Below are 18,247 nucleotides of genomic sequence, written 5' to 3'. Positions count from 1 at the left end.
TTCAGGGTGGGGTAGATGTGACACAAGGAGGAACTGATGATGATGATTATAGATTTTTATGACTCAAGGGCTTCTATGGCAAAGAGCGCCATGTCACAAGGTATTTTTCGATTTCTCAAGGTGGGGTCAGAGACGCATTTTCCAAGCATTTCACCCTAAATAAGCCGAGCACCAGGCCAGGAGAAAGCTTGTACCCATTGTATCACTGGTGTGTACCCGGCGGCACTGGGGATCGAGCCCCGCACCTCCCGCATGCGAGGCGGATGCTCAACCACTCGGCCACCGCTGCGGTAACTCAAGGAGGAACTAGTGCTAGTGCTCACCGATTAGCATCTACCCGAGCGCAGCCACAGATTAGCGGGTGCAAATTAGTAATACTCTCTTAACTGTGAGGAGTATTCAATGGGCCTTGATTCGTGGGCTGTACGTTGTTGTTTTGATTAATTCATGCAGTTGAAAGGTATTGCATTCAAATCAAAGTACGCAATGTCCTCTCTTCCGGGTGATCATCACTTTACAATATGAGAAGTCATCGACAGCTGCGATACACGCACTTCCAGTATCGATGAACCACACGTTAGTGCATTCTATCGGAAATTTGTGAGGGCGGGTGTTGATGACAGCGCACAAACTGCGAGTTATACCTTGATACTGACGGCCTCTAGGTCGGACACGAAAAGCGTGATCTTCAGGTGCTTTGCCATCCTGTGGAATTAACTTCGATGTCGCTAGATCATACACTATAAGAATTGCATTTTTTTATTTAAACTACTGCCTCCGGGGACTAAGTGTTGCACCCTTTTCCTAGGGGACTAAATGTTAGACCATTTGCAGTTAGTCCCAAAGGGACCAACAGTTAGACCCACTGCAGTTATTCCCAAAGGGACCAATGGTTACACCCTTTGCAGTTAGTCTCAAAAAGGACTAATGGTTGTGGAAAACCAGTTAGTCCCGAAAAGGATTAATGGTTGCGGCAAACCAGTTAGTCCTGAAAAGGATTAATGGTTGTGGCAGACCAGTTAGTCCTGAAAAGGAATAATGGTTGTGGCAAACCAGTTAGTCCTGAAAAGGATTAATGGTTGTGGAAAATCAGTCCCGAAAACGATTAAAGGTTGTGGAAAACCAGTTAGTCCCGAAAAGGATTAATGGTTGTGGCAAATCAGTAAGTCCCAAAAAGGACTAACCTTTCACCCTCATTTATATTTGTATTTCTGCTTATGAGTGTACATTTTTATAGGGTCGCCGTGAGGCACTGCAATAGTCCTCACTCTGATACTGTGGGAGGCCTGACCATGCAGTGCACCGATGACAGAAATGGGTCGCCGCTTGGTTGGAGACATTGAAAAGTGATCTGCTCCTGGAAAATATAGGGTATATGACATGGTATGGTGAGTCGGATGTTCCGAAGTTGCACGTTGGCTACGAGGGACGCCGTAGTGGAGGACTCGGGTTAATTTCGACCGCCTGTGTGTGTTGCGGGAAGCCAACTTCACGAGCTAATAATAATTGGTTTTTTGAGGAAAGGCGATGGCGCAGTATCTGTCTCATATATCGTTGGACACCTGGACCGAGCCGTAAGGAAAGGGATTAAGGAGGAAGTGAACGAATAAAGAGGTGCCATAGTGGAGGGCTCCGGAATAATTTCGACCACCTGGGGAGCTTTAACGTGCACTGACATCGAACAACACACGGGCGCCTTAGCGTTTTGCCTCAATAAAAGCGCAGCCGCCGCGGTCGGGTTCGAATCCGGGAACTCCGCGCCGCAACGGAAGGGATAAAGGAGGGAGTGAAAGAAGAAAGAAAGGAAGGAAGAGGTGCCGTAGTGGAGGGCTACGGAATAATTTCGACCACCTGGGGATCTTTAACGTGCACTGACATCGCACAGCAAACGCTAAAGCGCCCGTGTGCTGTGCGATGTCAGTGCACGTTAAAGATCCCCAGGTGGTCGAAATTATTCCGTAGCCCTCCACTACGGCACCTCTTCCTTCCTTTCTTTCTTCTTTCACTCCCTCCTTTATCCCTTCCGTTGCGGCGCGGTTCAGGTGTCCAACGATATATGAGACAGATACTGCGCCATTTCCTTTCCCCCCCAAAAAAACCAATTATTATTATTATTACTCCGGATCAGTAGCCGAGCGCCCTAACCACTGAGCCACCGCGGCGGGTACTTCACGAGCTAAAAATTCCTGTTTCTGACGTCAAATATTTTGAACTGCATTGCCGATAAGAAAAAAATTAAGAAATGAGCTCAGCTTTTACGTTGACAGCCTTGAATTTCTTCACATAATGTTGGCCCCTGAAATGAACAGTAATAAAGTTGATTAGCTAATTTTAGTTAATAGTTTAATCACTTACATCTCTATCACGTGCATAATGTCCATCTTGCTGTACAATACACCTGCACAGACCACACCGACGTATCTATCGCAGACTTTAAAATAACACCCGGTATACAGCTGAGTTGTGGATCATTAGCCGCCCTTGCGAAGTCGTGCCCGATACGCATCTTTCCAGAGTTTTCCTTCATCCTACGCCGGAACCATGCGGCGCGTTACAAATACGCGAACGCCTGTGAGCCAAGGTCGCCAACCATTAAGAAAATAAGTATATAAGGGATAGAGAGATGTAAATTGGTGTGAACGCGTGCGTGCTGCAGAGGACATTTGCGTACTAATGCATATGTATTACGTCTCACTCTGAGCGCTCAGCGTGGCGAAAGCAACAAGTTGTGTACAGTCTGTGTACGACTTGCGGCGTATATGTGATGCCGCCCTCACAAAAATGGCCTATAGACAGTCTACAGACTTACTATAGACTTTCTTGCCTCAGTATAAATATTTCTTTATGTCTTTAGCGCATGGCCATAAATCTATAGATTGTCTATGGACTGTCTTTAGGATTTGTATTGCCTATAGACTGTTCTCTAGGGTTTGTCTATAGAAAGTCTGTAGACCTTATAGAGAGAAGTTTGTGGGCAGTCTATAGGGTGTGTAAACAATTTTGTGTAAGGGCGGCTTTCGGCGAAGCATACGCGTCGTATTAGGCTTATAGAAGAGGATAGGGTGAATTTTAATTGTGCGCAGACGAACGGATGAACAAATCAGAATCGGGATTGGTTTCAGTTAATTTCAGTGTGCCACTTTGGCTACAGAGACTTAAGGGTACACTTAAGCTTCGCATTAAAGCATAACTGTCAATTATGGACAAAAGCATTTTTTTATGAGCGCAATAGGCGATAATGTTTCATTAAATGCAGTCCCGTAAGGTGGAAGGTACGTAAAAAAGGCATGCACTATTCTAATGGGAATGGTTAACGGTTTACGGGGGTTTAACGTCCCAGAGCGACTCTGGCTATGAGAGACGCCGTAGTGGAGGGCTCCGGATAATTTCGGCCACCTGGGGTTCTTTAACTGACGTGTACAGTACACGGGCCTCTAGAATTTCTCCTCCATCGAAATCCTAACGAATGAATAAACGTTGTACGAAAGCGATGAGCATATAATATGCTAGAGGGGACGACATGTGACGTCGTATCTTCTATGCCACTGAGAAATCTTACCTACTCGCCGCGTGGGCTCAATGACTTTGGCGTCCTGCTGCTGATAGCACGCAATATCGCAAGTTCAATCTCGACCCATATGTCGGGATTCCGCCTTTTTTTTCCCCTTCTGCTTCCTGTACACACTAGTTTCTTCGACTGAGGGGCTGAAAAACCGGCTGTTGCTTTCATAGCGCTGCATCGTGTTGAAGCTATAGGGACATTACACACACATGCGGATGGCGAAACGTCGGAAGAGCAAACGCGTGCGAAAGCAACAACAGCGTCATCCTCGGCCTCAGCGCGAACTCTTCCGCTTCAAGGTCTGCGGGCGGTTCCTCCCCTCGGTTTATTGCATCCATCTATAACGACGCCGTCGAAAGAAAACACTCATGCGTCCCACGCACTCGGCCAAGGTTCACGGCCAGCCTCGGACGACGGAGGTCGCGTGCTGGAATGTCCCGATGGCTGCCTGCCCTCTCAAAGGCTTCTCTGGGAGGTGTTGGTCCTTCGGAGAAGACTGATTTATTATTTAATTGATCGATTCACCGACCGACCGGCCGCTTGACTGACTGACTGTCTCACTCACTCACTCACTGACCGACTGACTGACCGACTCATTGACTCTCTGACTCTAACTGACTGACTGACTGACCAACCAATTAACTGGCTGACCGAGCGACTGACTGACTGACTAACCGACTGACCGACTGGTTGACTGACTGGCCGACCGACCGATCGATCGATTGACCGATTGATTGATTGATTGATTTATTGATTGATAAACCAGTTCTAGTGGGAGTGCTCCGTGACCTGTTACAGGGTGGGGTGTGAGCTAAGTGTGATTGTCGTCGTCATGTTGGTGATGTTCTTCAATTAATTTGTTTTCAACACTGAGAACAAGCTGAAGTTTCTCCATATCATTTGCTTTTCGAGAGCAATCAGCCCTTTTCGAGAGCAATCTGCGGCGACGTCAAACTTTTTTTTCTTAGTGGAGGGCTCCGGAATAATTTCTACCACCTGGGGATCTTTAACGTGCACTGACAGCGCACAGCACACGGGCGCTAAATTATTCTTAGCGCCCGTGTGCTGTGCGCTGTCAGTGCACGTTAAAGATCCCCAGGTGGTCGAAATTATTCCGGAGCCCTCCACTACGGCACCTATTCTTCCTTTCTTCTTTCACTCCCTCCTTTACCCTTTCCTTACGGCGCGCTTAGCGCCCGTGTGCTGTGCGATGTCAGTGCATGTTAAAGATCCCCAGGTGGTCGAAATTATTCCGGAGCCCTCCACTACGGCACCTATTCTTCCTTTCTTCTTTCACTCCCTCCTTTACCCTTTCCTTACGGCGCGGTTAAGGTGTCCAACGATAAATGAGACAGATACTGCGCCATTTCCTTTCCCTAAAAACCAATTATTATTATTATTCGCGTGTCTCAGAGGGTGGACTTTACCGCAACACACTGATGCACTCCGTCAGTCACTCAACGCCATCATGAACTTCGTGAACTTGAATCGGGTGGCAAAAAAAGTAATAAATTCTGCCCCAAAGTCTAGCTGAGGAAATAAGCGCTTTCCTTGTTGCCGACTGAACGACAAGGGGTCCTCGAAAAGCGGAAAAATTAATTTTAATAACAACAAAACTTTGATGAAGTCCTTGGTGATGTCCTTTTAAGCCTTCTTGGGGATCGTGATTCTTGTGCCTAGGGTTATAGTGCCGGCAGGCTTCCTTTGCCATTTATATTGCAGTAGGCACAATCGTATAGCTCTGCAGCTAGAAACTTTGTGTCATCTGCGTATACACTGATAATGTGGTGCACAGTACGGTCCGCACTTAAATGGAACAACGTATTAGTGTCCCAGAGCTGACTGGGTGTTTATGGTTTATGGGGGTTTAACGTCCCAAAGCGACTGAAGCTATAATGGACGCCGTAGTGAAGGGCTCCGGAAATTTCGACCACCTGGGGTTCTTTAGCGTGACATCGCACAGTACACGGGCCTCTAGAGCTTCGCCTCCGTTCGAAATTCGACCTTCGCGGTCGGTGTGTGGCAGAAGTTCTGCAGACTGGACTGCCTTCAGTAGACGTCAGCCTAGCATGTTGGCCACTTTCACCAACAAGTGTCTGTACGGTACGAAGCAAATTCAGTTTTGAATTCAATTTTCAGTTGCAGCAGCGAGCGATGAAAAAAGTAAGCGTTATATGGTGCGCTCGGGGCAAAAATGAATTTAACTGGTACTCTGATCTACTCAGACTAGCTGTGGCTGCTGTGCCCGTTACAGATAGTGTCTTATGGAGTAATTGTTTGTCTGTTTTAGGGAGTAATACTTGTGGCAACGCGGTTAGTATGAAATGACTAAAGTCTGGTGTCCGTATTAGAATGTAGACCGCATGGTAGTCTGCCACCCCTCAGTGAGGATGACCGATCAATGGAATTCTGCGGGCACTCCACATCACTCTGTGCATCTTCGACGTCACCGGTGGGACGATTGGACTGGCCGTGTCGAGAGAGAGCGTTATGTCGATCCGGTTTGACTTTTTTTTACTGCTTTTCACGACATGCATGACTCTGTAGTCCAATACAAGTTAGAAAAAAAAAGGCTATTCCCCGTCAAAGGACCCCTTCGAGGCAATGGCGTCGACCGGTCCTCATGATTAACCTGAGTGTGACAATTCAGGGAGTGGCGTGACATAACATGGAGGCGACTATCCCCGACGATGCAGGGATGGGGACAATCCCCCTTCATCTGCCACTCCCTGCATTGTTACACCAGCAGGTTCGTGAGGACCGGCTGATGCCATTGGCTGGGAGGGGGTCTCTTGGCGGGGGAAATCCGCTTTTTTCTTGACTTGTGTACGACTATATATAGGAAGGTTAAATCGGATAGAAGTACCGCGGCACATTGAGAAAAGGGCTATAGCCGCTGGCACTTTGCGCAGGAGGCCTCAAGCAGCAGCAGCATGTCGTCGTCGTCCTCACAGCGGTCGTCGCAGCATCGGCCCCGGCAGCAGCGGGGGGACTCGTCCGATGACTCGTTCGGCTCGCTGGGCCGCCCCTCCCCGGACAGCCAGAGCAGCGCAGTCATCTCGTTGCTGAGCCACTCGCGCACCCTCAAGGTGCCCTACGGAGAGCAGAAGCGCATGCTGGCACAGGCGCTGCTCGCCGACAGCCACTTCGCCGACAGCGGCGAGCTGCTCCAGACCATGGAAAAAGGAGGTATACGCACCCGTCCGTGCCACTTTGTGTATGCCGGGTGTTTCTTAAAGCGAAAGCTATACTCCTCTACTACAACTTTTGATTTCGGTGTGGATGAGACAATGACCTTCAATGCCTCACAATGTCACACCGAACTTAACTGCGTGGTGGTATGGTCCAAGCTATGGTAGTATGGGCACGTGATCATATGACTATGACCGTTGGGCGCCTGGCCTTTACCTTTGACCTTGACATTTGAGAGAGTGGGCACATCGACAATGGCCTTCGATGCCTCACAAGGTCAAACCGAACTTAACTGCCTGGTGGTATGGCCCAAGCTATGGTAGTATGGCCACGTGATCATATGACTATGACCGTTGGGCGCCTGACCTTTACCTTTGACCTTGACATTTGAGACAGTTGTCACCACATCGACAATGACCTTCAATGTCTCACAAGCTCGCAAACCGAACTTAACTGCGTGGTGGTATGGCCCAAGCTATGGTAGTATGGGCACGTGATCACATGACTATGACCGTTGGGCGCCTGACCTTTACCTTTGACCTTGACATTTGAGAGACTGGACACATCGACAATGACCTTCGATGCCTCACAAGGTCAAACCGAACTTAAGTGTGTGGTGGTATGGCCCAAGCTACGGTAGTATGACCACGTGATCATATGACCATTGGGCACCTGACCTTAACCTTTGACCTTAACGTTGGCATTTGATTGAGTAGTCCTAATTGCCCTCGATAATTTTATTCTGTGCATGTCATGTCAATTGAATTCAGTGAAAGTTTGATGAGAACACAGCTGAACGCTGCGACAGACAGGGAAATAAGACGGTAAGCTGCACATACGTGCGTGCTTATGCAGGGTGTTTTGTTTAATTAATTACGTGCAATTTATTTGAAGAATTCAACGAAGACTTCATTTATTTGAATAATTCAATGAATAGCCCATGACAACAAACCTGCGAGCTGCTGCAGACCGTGGAGGAAGGCAGTGCGGTGGCTGCCAGTCTATGTCTGTGTGGGGTACTTTATTTCTATACAGTATATTTATTTCTATACCGCAACAAAAACTTCACCAGAGAGAGGGGAGCTGTTTCCGATACCACTGGGAAAGGTCATACAACGTTTTCTGCTTGTGTAAATTAATTGTGTCTCCTTAATTCGGTACCATGCATTGAAAAGTTTATTGCAGCATGTATTGGAACAAGATTTTATCATGGACACAATAATCCAACCACAGAGGGTTGCAGGAAGCAGTTATGTTAAAAAAATCTCCATTCAACAAAATAAAACATGCCGTATACCTGCGCCAGACCTAAAAGTAATCGTCATACGTTTACCACTGTATACCACGCGTATACTTATTGCACAGCGCTGCACTATGTATTGGAGGAAATCACGAGGAGGGAATGCACTTGGAGACGGGACATGCAGTGAGGAAACTGGCGATAACGGATGTCCTACGAGGGTAAGAGTGAATTCCATGGGAAACAGCCGAGGCCAGCAGGGATGTGATGCCATCTGGAAGATTGCTGGGGAAGGTGGACAGTGGACACTGCAAGGGTCTGCACACTGCTGAGCGAAGACAATCGGGAGACGCCATTGTTGGTATTGTGGACCAGGCTGTCGGTGACGATGAGTTCCCCTTTGCAAATCGGTTGTGAATGGAGCGTGTGGTTGTGCAGTAGTATACGCGCGGCTAGGTACGGCACAGTGCTAGATATCAGTATCATCATTGTGTCAATAGCTGAGCTCACTGAGTGCAGGATGTTCCTCTAAATGAACTCAGGGAGACGGACTTTTGATCAAGGCTGCTAACATACCGGACATGGTCCAGTGCGAGGGGTTCTTGTAAGCAAGCAACGGTAACTTGTCTGTCGCCACATCAGAAGAAACTTTGTTCCTGTCGTTTCTGTCTGGACTCCGCAGTGATGTACCCGGTCATCCACCTGTATGAGCTGCCGGGGCCGTTCGTTGCGATGGACGACCAGCTTCTGGGACACGACCGACTGGGCCCCGACTACGTCCTGCACCAGGGTACGTATGTATACCGTGTGTTGAAGAAGTTCCCAGTCCCAAGGAACCTACCATGCCAGTTAGCATCCGGATATCGAAGAGGAATTCTTTCGCTTACGAGATGCCATGAACAAAGGAGTGGAACCTCTTCTTCAATGTAAGCCTGCTACCACACACGTCAGGTCTCTGGATTAACTACGTCCAGCTATGGTACTTTAAAGTCGTCTGACATCGCAGAGCACGCAGACAGAGCTTTTCGATTTCGCCTTCTTCTTTACGTGGCCGGATTTCGATCACGTGACATTTTACTCAGCATCCCAAGGCCATAACCAATGTTGCACCACGGGCATGGTCGGTCGATAGAGTGCAGTAGTTGCTTATCGTCCTCCGGGTCTCGCAGGCATTTACGAGGAAATCCGGCAGCACCTCCCGTACGGCCGCAGCCCGTATGCCCGGCCGGACGAGCGGCGTACGGCGTACATCGTGGCCGGCTTCAAGGTGCTCGAGGCCACCTTCCGGGACGTGATGGAGAACAACTGGAAGGACTGGACGGGCGCGCGCTCCATCTACATCAACCTGGCGCTGGAGTTCGGCCTGCACCGTTTCTCGCTCTACCGTCGCTCGCAACCCAGGTAAGGCTTACAGGAGGATGTGGCGGGCCTCGGGATTTGATGAAGGGGCCCAGTTGCCTGTAGAGTTCCTGAATGCATACAGGTGGTGTCAAGTCCATCAAGGTATATTTTCGCGTAATGCTCTTGGGCCGTCTTTGCTCAAAGAGACCGGGCCACGGGGTTTGCTTCTCAGCCATGTAGAGTAGCCGTACGGCTACCCTAGGGACCAAAAGTCCTGGAAAGGAATGCACAAGCGTTCTTACCTTTACACGGCTGTAAAGCAAGCCTCACTCATTGCCTGGTTGCGTTTGGCGCATACAGCAGACACAGAACGCACACATGCATCGGATGTTGGATGCGCTCGCTCTAGTGGCGCTGTGTTCTCATAAGCTGCTGGCGCCGCTGAATGGAGCTGGTTGGAGTTTTTTTCGCAATCTCTCGTGTGACTAGGTACTTTAGCAGGCCTACGTGACAAGTGCTTTTAGACAGACCTTGCGGCTGCTGTGCGAGACCTATGTGCATGCTCTTGAAAAGGTCTTGCAGTACTGTGGCTGTGGACAGATCTTGCGACAGCAGTGCAAGACCTGGGCATATGGTCTTGAACACGTCTTGTGGAGGCACTGCAAGATTTGGGCATATGATATTGAACAGGTTTTCCGGCAGAAGTTCAAGACCTGCGCATGTGGTTGTGGACAGATCTTGCGACAGCAGTGCAAGACCTGGGCATATGGTCTTGAACACGTCTTGTGGAGGCACTGCAAGACTTGGGCATATGTTCTTGAACAGGTTTTCCGGCAGAAGTTCAAGACCTGCGCATGTGGTTGTGCACAGATCTTGCAGCAACCTTGCAAGACCTAGACCTATGGTCTTGAATACGTCTTTCATCAGCACTGCAAGACTGGCGCACGTAATTATAGACAGGTCCTGTGGCATCATTGGAGGACCTGTGCATGTTGTCTTGCATGGCCGCAAGTGCCTTTTCCTCTGTGCACAAAAGCGTGTACAACAGAATATCGGCGTCTAAAGCATCCTCGCCACCTCTCGCGTTCTTGGCAAATACGCAGGAGCGACTTCAACACCTTTTCGTACGTGCTGCTGGTCGAGTGCCGCACAGTGACGGCGGACAACGCGCTGCGGCTGATGGACTTCGTGCAGCGGTTCCGGTCGCACCGCTTGACTGGCTACCTGTCCGTCTACAGCGCCCGCCACCTGGGCCTGGAGAGCTACGCCCGAACCGGGGACTTGCTCTTGCTCAGCCCTACATTGCACGGCCAGGACGACTGGTGGAAACAGGTGCACCACATTTCTTTCTATGTTTTTAATGTCGTGTTTTTGTGTGGCAAGACCACACTATGAACTATAAAGCACGCTTTCATGGAGGACTCCACAATAATTTGGCTATAGCTGGGGTTCTCTAAAGAGATGAGTACATAAAATTTTTATTCTATACCGTTTCTTTGGATTGATATAACCGAAATACTAGTGAGCATGGTTCACAGCGTTCAATTCACCGACTCCGGATAAATAATTTTATAAGTGGATATCTTCCCTCTTCCAAATTCGGTTCCGCTTTCAGCAGCCGAACTGTATCTTTGAAGTCAGTGAAAGTGAGGTTTAGTTCACATCAGGTACACAGAGCATTCATTTCACGCAGGTACAAGACGCCGTGGCTACGAGCAGCAATGGCAGCACCTCTGACCTGTCGAGCACGTCGGAATCGACGAGTTCGGACGACAACCCGAGACCGCGAACGACAATGACGATGCGCTGTTCCACGCCGGGATCTTCCGCCCAGATGCAGCCCTTGACAGCCGTCGAGGTAGTGCCCAGTGATTCGTCGAAGTTGTATGCCAGCATCAACGCCGCCTCTTCAGCCAACCACCACCATCTGCACAAGGGGAGGTCCTTGTCCACCATGACGCCCATCTACGAAAACCTCGTGGGGTGCCACAGCGACTCTCGTTCTCAAAGCTCGCGCTGTTCCCGGCGCTCCGGCAACGGCACAGGCTCCAACGGGTCCTCGACCAACGGTCTGGGTGAGACGGACCTGTCTTACTCCATCGAGGACACGTCTTCTTCGAGCGGAACCAATGCCGGCAGCGGGTCTTCGGACGACGCGGACTACTTGTGCGACCCGCGAGCGAGGTCTTCCTCCAGGTCGACCATGCGCCGGGTCTGGTTCGAGGACTGTGTCCTGGACAACGTCATCGCGCAGGCTGCGGAAAGGCAGCACGACCAGAGGCCATCGTCTGCGGAGCCTCAAGTCGACCCTCAAGAGCGTTCGCTAGCCAAGGAGTACATCGCACTGGATGAGATGCTGCGAAACTTGCAGTGCGCCGACGTTCCTGCTGAGCCTGTGAAGAAGTCCGTGAGACGGAAGCTCTGGTAGAAGACTGGTTCGAAGTTGGGAACGCTTGGCCAAGATGTGTCGCTAGAGCGACGCCGTGCACACAGAGAAATGGTTTCCAGACAACCTCTATATCCGTTCGTTCGGCTGGGTCACACCAGGCAGTTCTTCACTGTCAGGCTTAACGGGTCACATATAGCTAACATGAGATTGGTGATCTTGGGTGATTAGTGGTGCCATAAGAAACAGGAAGACCCTTTATGAAGTTAAATCACCGCGATTTCGCAGTTGTTGACACTTCAACTTACCGAAAATGGTGTGGAACTGAAGTCCTTCGTTTGTGTGCTAGTTTTAGTTTTGCCCAGGGACCAAAGTAACTCAGCATCGGAGAAGCTGGTGTATCATCAACACTACCACGGTGCTCGAGCATCATGTGAGTGGCATACCGCTATATGCAGCCTACGTGGAAGGTTCACAAGCTGTCCTGCGTGTCCCTAGAGCCAAACTGTCTGGTCTGGGGTGTTTCTTGCTTGGCCACGGACGTGTTTTTCAAGGGCGAACTAGTTTGTACGTGTGTTGTATTTTATCGTGACAGTTGGGTCCATTTCACGCTAACCACGGATCGCACCAGGCGTCGCTACGATAGCACTCGTCATGAATGTGTTGGCGTTTGCATTGTATTTATATACGTGGTGCACAGATGTGAACGACTATTTGTGTTGCGAAAAGGTCGGAGCGCATATCTACACGCGCTGCCTTACGACTTGGTTAAAGAGCTACAGACCGAGGAGGTCGATTGTCGCAAAGTATCGAGCTCTGAAACTTGCCGTAGTTGTAGGAATCGATGGCATTTATACTAACAGTACGTGCAGCCTTTGACAAATGTTTAGAGCCTCCAGGGCGTTTGCTTCTGGACTACGCCGTGTGGTTTGGTATGTATTCCCAGCATTCCAAATCTGTTGAAGGTTAGAGGAACTCTAATCCTGCCCCCTCCGAAGGTTAGGACTTCGGCGGATGCTGCAAGAGTCCCATACATACTTTAGAAGCAATCCACGCTGTCCTCTAAACTTTTTACAGAGGCTGTACATAGCGCCCTTTTGATTTTTTTTCTTCTAAGGCATGCAAAAGCAATGGTTGTCCGCCACGTACGGTGAAGTAAGTATAATGTCTCTCGTTATCTCAGGTCGCGCTTTAAAATGTCGCCGAGTGTACTGCGCTAGTGGTGGTAACTCTCGATAACGCCATGTTTATCACGCTTGAGTGGTTTAACAATTTGTAAACAACTTGCCTTATTTTACTTTATTATGCAAAGCAGGCTGTCGGTTGGTCCCTTTCATTATTTGTGATTGACGTCAACAGTGCCACCGTATTGGCGTACCACTGATAATCACATTGCGTGCACCCTGGTTCATCAAGATGGCGGCTATCACACACAGGAAGCCCTGCATCGGAGGTTTTAGTTCGGAAATTTTTCTAGGTCAGTAGGTAGGTAAACTTTAATGATTAAAATCAGGGGAATGTTTCTTGAGGCTTGTAATCCCCTCGTTGCAAATCTCCTCATCGCAGCAGCTTCGTGCCATGAAGACTAACGTCTTTAACAGCTACCAAAGACTACCACTCTTGCAAGCGTGTTGTTTTTGTTGACATATGCACTATGCGCGTAAGCAGGACGAGTATACGTTGAACTTTGTTAGTTTTTCTCAGGAATTGTTCTAAAAACGCCAGTGTTGTTTAGATTTTGTTATTCTTGAATGCTTTTCGAGGCAGCTATTGTTTTTTTTACGGCCGAGCTTTTCGCCTCGCTTGCGAACAGCGCCAGCGCCTTTTTATTTAATTTTTGACCTTTTTTAGTGTGTTAATATAGTACCTAAGGTGAACCAAATTTCCAAAAGCAAGCGGTATACAGTCTGCAAGACTTGTCCTGAAATGAGTAGAGGCGCAAAATTTTTCAGTCTTTTTTTTTGTGTTGTGCGCAGGACCCTGGAAATCACAACAGGAAATGATATGCCCCAGTGTGCTTTAAACAATTTATCACAGCACTCTTTTTTTTTCTTTTCTCTTTCGTCATAAGAGGGTACACAAAACAGTCACTAGTGACGTTCGTTTGCGTAACAGTGACCCATTGTCTGATTCGCCGTCTTTTGCGAGTGCACATGAGTTATGATCGGTATGTGATTCGCAGGAGACTGTGGAGCAGAGAATACGCGACAGTTTTGTGAGCAGACGGGACACGTATCTCTTTCTTCTTCTGTATACCCTCTTCTGGCGTCACAACCCGCTGAAACCGAAACTTCTGTATAAAGAGCTGTAATAAATTATCTAAAGCACAATGGGGTATATCGGTTCCATTTATGTCAATCATAAGCATCAGTACGAAACAGGACCTCACATCTTTGTGTCCCTGCCCTGAAGCAGTATTATTGACGGTCACTTGGCGCTCTTTAGGTATTTTTATTCCTTAATAACTACAGGTACCATCTTTGCCAAAAGTAACCAAGCTGCTGGTTTGCTTCTCAGCCATTTAGTAGAGGCCTTAAGCACCGCAAAAGGCTTTTAAAAAGACGTTGAAAGCTAAGGGTAGAGGTTCCCAATGGGAACGGAAACTCCACTGGACGTCCGCAGGACGTCTAAAACGTCCCAGGACGTCCAAGAAACTTTCAGTGCTAATTGGGTACTGGCTACTATAGAAGCAATTTAACCCTTGAGGGGTGCCATACGTGTTTTAATAAACTGCTTAGGAGCAAGCCACGCAGCCTGGTTACTTGTGGTAAAGATGGTACGTAGGTTTTTAAAAATATTGAGCTGTGCATATTAGCAGCACTAGTTATTCACTAGAAATTTATCATTCGCTGATTAAAATAATAGTACCTGCCTGCATGAGGCGACCGTCAGTAACACCACTTCGATGTCAATGAAGAAAAATCGAACAGGGCTTAACACTTTGGTTGATGCTGGGTGATACACCGTGTATATTTCGCGAGTGTTCGAGTTGCAATGCACTTTGACATTTAAAAAATCTAATTTTGCGTCGTGATTATCACAAAATCACGTTGGAGAATGAATGACGCGCTGTGAAATACCGTCGAATTAAACCCTGTGATTCTGGTTGAAACTGCGAGCGCGCGTCATTTTTTTAGAGACGAGAATTCGTTTATTAATCAAAGCAGTTTAGCTTGGTATCAGATAAATAGAACTTGGACTTTAAGTGGGTCAAAATAAATTGTAATACCCTATGATTGCGTAGCGAATATTGTACTCACTTGTCAGAACAGAGTCGCCTAGTCTAAGTTGCCATGTTTCCCACAGTAGGGTTGGGATAGCCATAGATAGTTACGCTAAGGCGTTAAGCCTAACCAACAAGAAAAACGCAGTTACAGACGACCCGCCTTGTGTGTACTCCTCGGTGATGTAAATCGCAGAACTTTTTATTTCAGTTTATCTGTCTGAGACGTCCTTCTGAAAAAAATAATAGACTTTAATCGCGTGTGTGTTTGCTTAGGTTAAATTTTACATCAGCCGGTTTTAGTAAACATAAGTTGCACCGATGTCATAGCGGCCGCCATGTTTGGGACGAGAAGCTGTGGAAACCTGAGCGTTTTTCTCATCCGCCTGTCGGCCTCTGCTCCGGCCTGCACTGTGGAAGCTGCGCCTTGGACTCCATCATGGCGCCCGTGACGTCACGTGTTACGCGTGTAATGATTCTACCGGCACTTCTCAAATACACAACACCAGCGTTTTCGTTTCCTACCAGACTGCGGCGCACTGCTTGCGGGAGTTTAAATCTAGCGCCAGTTATTTAACTTTCTTCTTGATCGCATAATCCCGTGTTTTGTGTCAGCAGGAAAGATCCTGTTGAATCACCCCGCATTAAAAAGTAGTATTACAGCGCCAGCTCTGTAAAGTACTTCGCCAAAGGCAGGTACAACCGATCGACAAGTTTCGAAGCCAGATATGTCTGTTGCAGCAAGTTAGATTGCATTTCTACTGAACTATAAATAAAGCTCGCGAGGTTGTGCCACTGCACCCAGGTTCGAGCATTCACATCTCCCCGTGAACTTAGGTGAGAAAATACTTTCGATCCGAATAAGTAGGCCTAACCTTCTCTCTCTAAGTACTAATCATTTTGACGCCTGGAATCAGTGGTATATCGCAATCCGCTGGTCCGTACAAAAAGGTCGTTTAGGAGTAGCATGTTTCTGGGATCAGCATCTGTGTGCAGTGTTGATGTTCTGCATTTATTTGTGGCATTTGTGAGCGTTGTACAAATGTACAAAGTACAAGCAGATACAGCTAGTAAAATTACCGGAATGCCGCGATAAGTAAGGCAAGAAACTGCGTTGTTTTATTTTATATTTGTTTACAAAGAAAGTATGCACGGCGAACTGGCATGTTGTCATTGCATTTGTATTCAGGTACAGTTGAACCTCGTTTTAACAAAGTTGAAGGGGCCCGGCGATTACTTCGTTATAGCCGTAACTTCGTTATAGCCGTAACTTCTTCATTGTAGCCCGTGTTGACCGAGCTTCCAATGGGAATCATGCTTTCGTTATACCCATTATTCCGTTACAGTGAGGTTTGACTGTACTTGTACATCGGCAGCATATTACCTGTGTAAGTCGTGCTAATATATCTGCTTCAGACGAAACTTGTACAGGCACACAACCTTCTGGTTGCTTTTAATCATTTTCTGAACGCATCCTTTAGCAGTGCTCTTCAGCCTCAATACACAGTACGCAGGTATTGTGTTTACAAGAATAAACATGCATATCAGACGCTGTTAGGTAGCAGTTTTAGTTATTTTTAAAGAGCGCCTTTTCGATATGCCGTCGTATATAACTTATATACAGGGTGTTTCGTTTTCTTTAAGGCTAATTTGGCCCGAAATGAGCAATTAAAAAGTTGTTCAGAACGAACGATGTAATTAATCAATTCATATTTGCAAATATGAATTTATTGAACAACTTGAGCAAGATTCTTGAAGAATGTGTCCACCTATCCAGGTAATCGAACTTTATAAGTGGTTCCCAATAGTTATTATCGCATTTTCATGCAAAAATTGTGTATAGAAAAAAAAAAGGACGAGACACCCTGTAAAGTGCTTTCCAGTCATATCCTGTATGCACAGTTAATTTTGTGTGCTGATATTTATTGTATAGCGTTAACAATTGCTTGCTGGCATTTAAAACTTCTTTAGTCTGTGATAACACTGCATGTTCTTGCACCAACATCGCAACAATTTGTTACGTGAATGAGAATAGGATGTAGCAAATGTCATTTAGACGTGCTCTAAAAAAATTCCGCAGTATTAAGTACATCATTCATGTCATCTATGATGCACGGGTCTTCTTCAGCGCGCACAAACCTTTGTTTCGATCATTTCGGTGTTGAAAATTTGTCATTCGTTTTTTGTTGTTGATTTATTGTTTCTTTTGTAAGTTGAGCATTGCGTGACATGTGAAACTGATTATGTTGAACCGAAAATTGAGATCATACTTCAAAGTATTTTGCCTCTGGGAAAAAAATTGTGTACGTGAATTTATGAAACTGTGTTTTGAAATAAAAATGTGGCATTGTCCGCTGTGGCAGCGTACTAATATTACGAGTGCACTTGCACGCGTCGGTGACTTTACTGTGATTCCCAATTTCCGGAGCATTTGTGAGTTGAAAAAAAAAAACGCGACCATTTCACGGAAGTAATACAAGGCAGATTAGTTTTTGTCTTCTTTCTCACTGCCATTATTTCTTGTAATGTTGGCTGTTATACTGCCACGAGGATGGATTTGTTGGTCATTCTTGAGGGTGCGGTTGGGAAGGGGAGGGGGGAAGACACACTGGTCCTCCCCCCCCCCCCCCCTACCCCCATTGTCACTCCTGCCAAATGCTACCAGCATTTGGCAGGAGTGACAATGTTACTGCTACTACAATTAGACGTTGCCCAACATGCTCATCTAGACCCGGAAACATTTGCTGCAACATGAGTTAACAATTTTCGACCAACACTGATCTCTCACGTTTGCAAAAATCACGTGTGCAAAAAAAAAAAAAACGTAGCCTATTTTTTTTTTGGCGAAAAAAAAATGTGTAGGTGCAGCATCCGCCTCGTATGTGTGCCTTTTTCTCTCCCAGCAATGTGTGTGCACTGCAAGAAGAAAAACTGTAAGAATGCGCAAATGGAAGCAGGTACGTTGCACGAAAGAAGGAAATGAAATTAAGAAAACAAATATCGTCTCTTGGGAGGTATATATCAAACGTAACTTTCTCGCCCTTAACTGCCTTTTGTAACTTACTCTAAGGAGTTAAAATGGCTTGCTTAAATACTTCTATTCGCATGTTTCTAGCTTTATAAAAGAACCAAAGCACATGCTTTTTATATCCTGAAGATTTGTTGAAAAAAGTAATAAATACGAGTGCATTCATATCTGCAATTAGCGGAGTCCGCGCAACTGTCCCCAAAATCCCACTAAACCAATCGACGGCACTGTTAGTCTTTCATTTAATTGTTTAATAGGGTAGTTAATAGTAGGGT

The 18,247-nt window shown here is 47.1% G+C and overlaps 1 protein-coding gene across 1 annotated transcript in view; it reads left to right on the top strand.

Moving 5' to 3' along the window:
- The window catches only part of LOC144104447 (uncharacterized), a 60,387-nt gene extending 45,424 nt beyond the window's left edge, over positions 1-14,963 (top strand). The window contains exons 2-6 of the mRNA XM_077637445.1: positions 6,475-6,751; positions 8,677-8,784; positions 9,164-9,395; positions 10,439-10,667; positions 11,029-14,963. Coding sequence (XP_077493571.1) covers positions 6,496-6,751; positions 8,677-8,784; positions 9,164-9,395; positions 10,439-10,667; positions 11,029-11,763 — 1,560 coding nt within the window. The 5' untranslated portion in view covers positions 6,475-6,495 and the 3' untranslated portion in view covers positions 11,764-14,963. The remainder of the gene's footprint in view (positions 1-6,474; positions 6,752-8,676; positions 8,785-9,163; positions 9,396-10,438; positions 10,668-11,028) is intronic.
- Positions 14,964-18,247: the final 3,284 nt, after the last annotated feature.

This window comes from Amblyomma americanum, chromosome 9 (assembly GCF_052857255.1).
Source record: "Amblyomma americanum isolate KBUSLIRL-KWMA chromosome 9, ASM5285725v1, whole genome shotgun sequence".
Taxonomy (NCBI): domain Eukaryota; kingdom Metazoa; phylum Arthropoda; class Arachnida; order Ixodida; family Ixodidae; genus Amblyomma; species Amblyomma americanum.
This window is presented reverse-complemented; position numbering and strand designations above follow the sequence as displayed.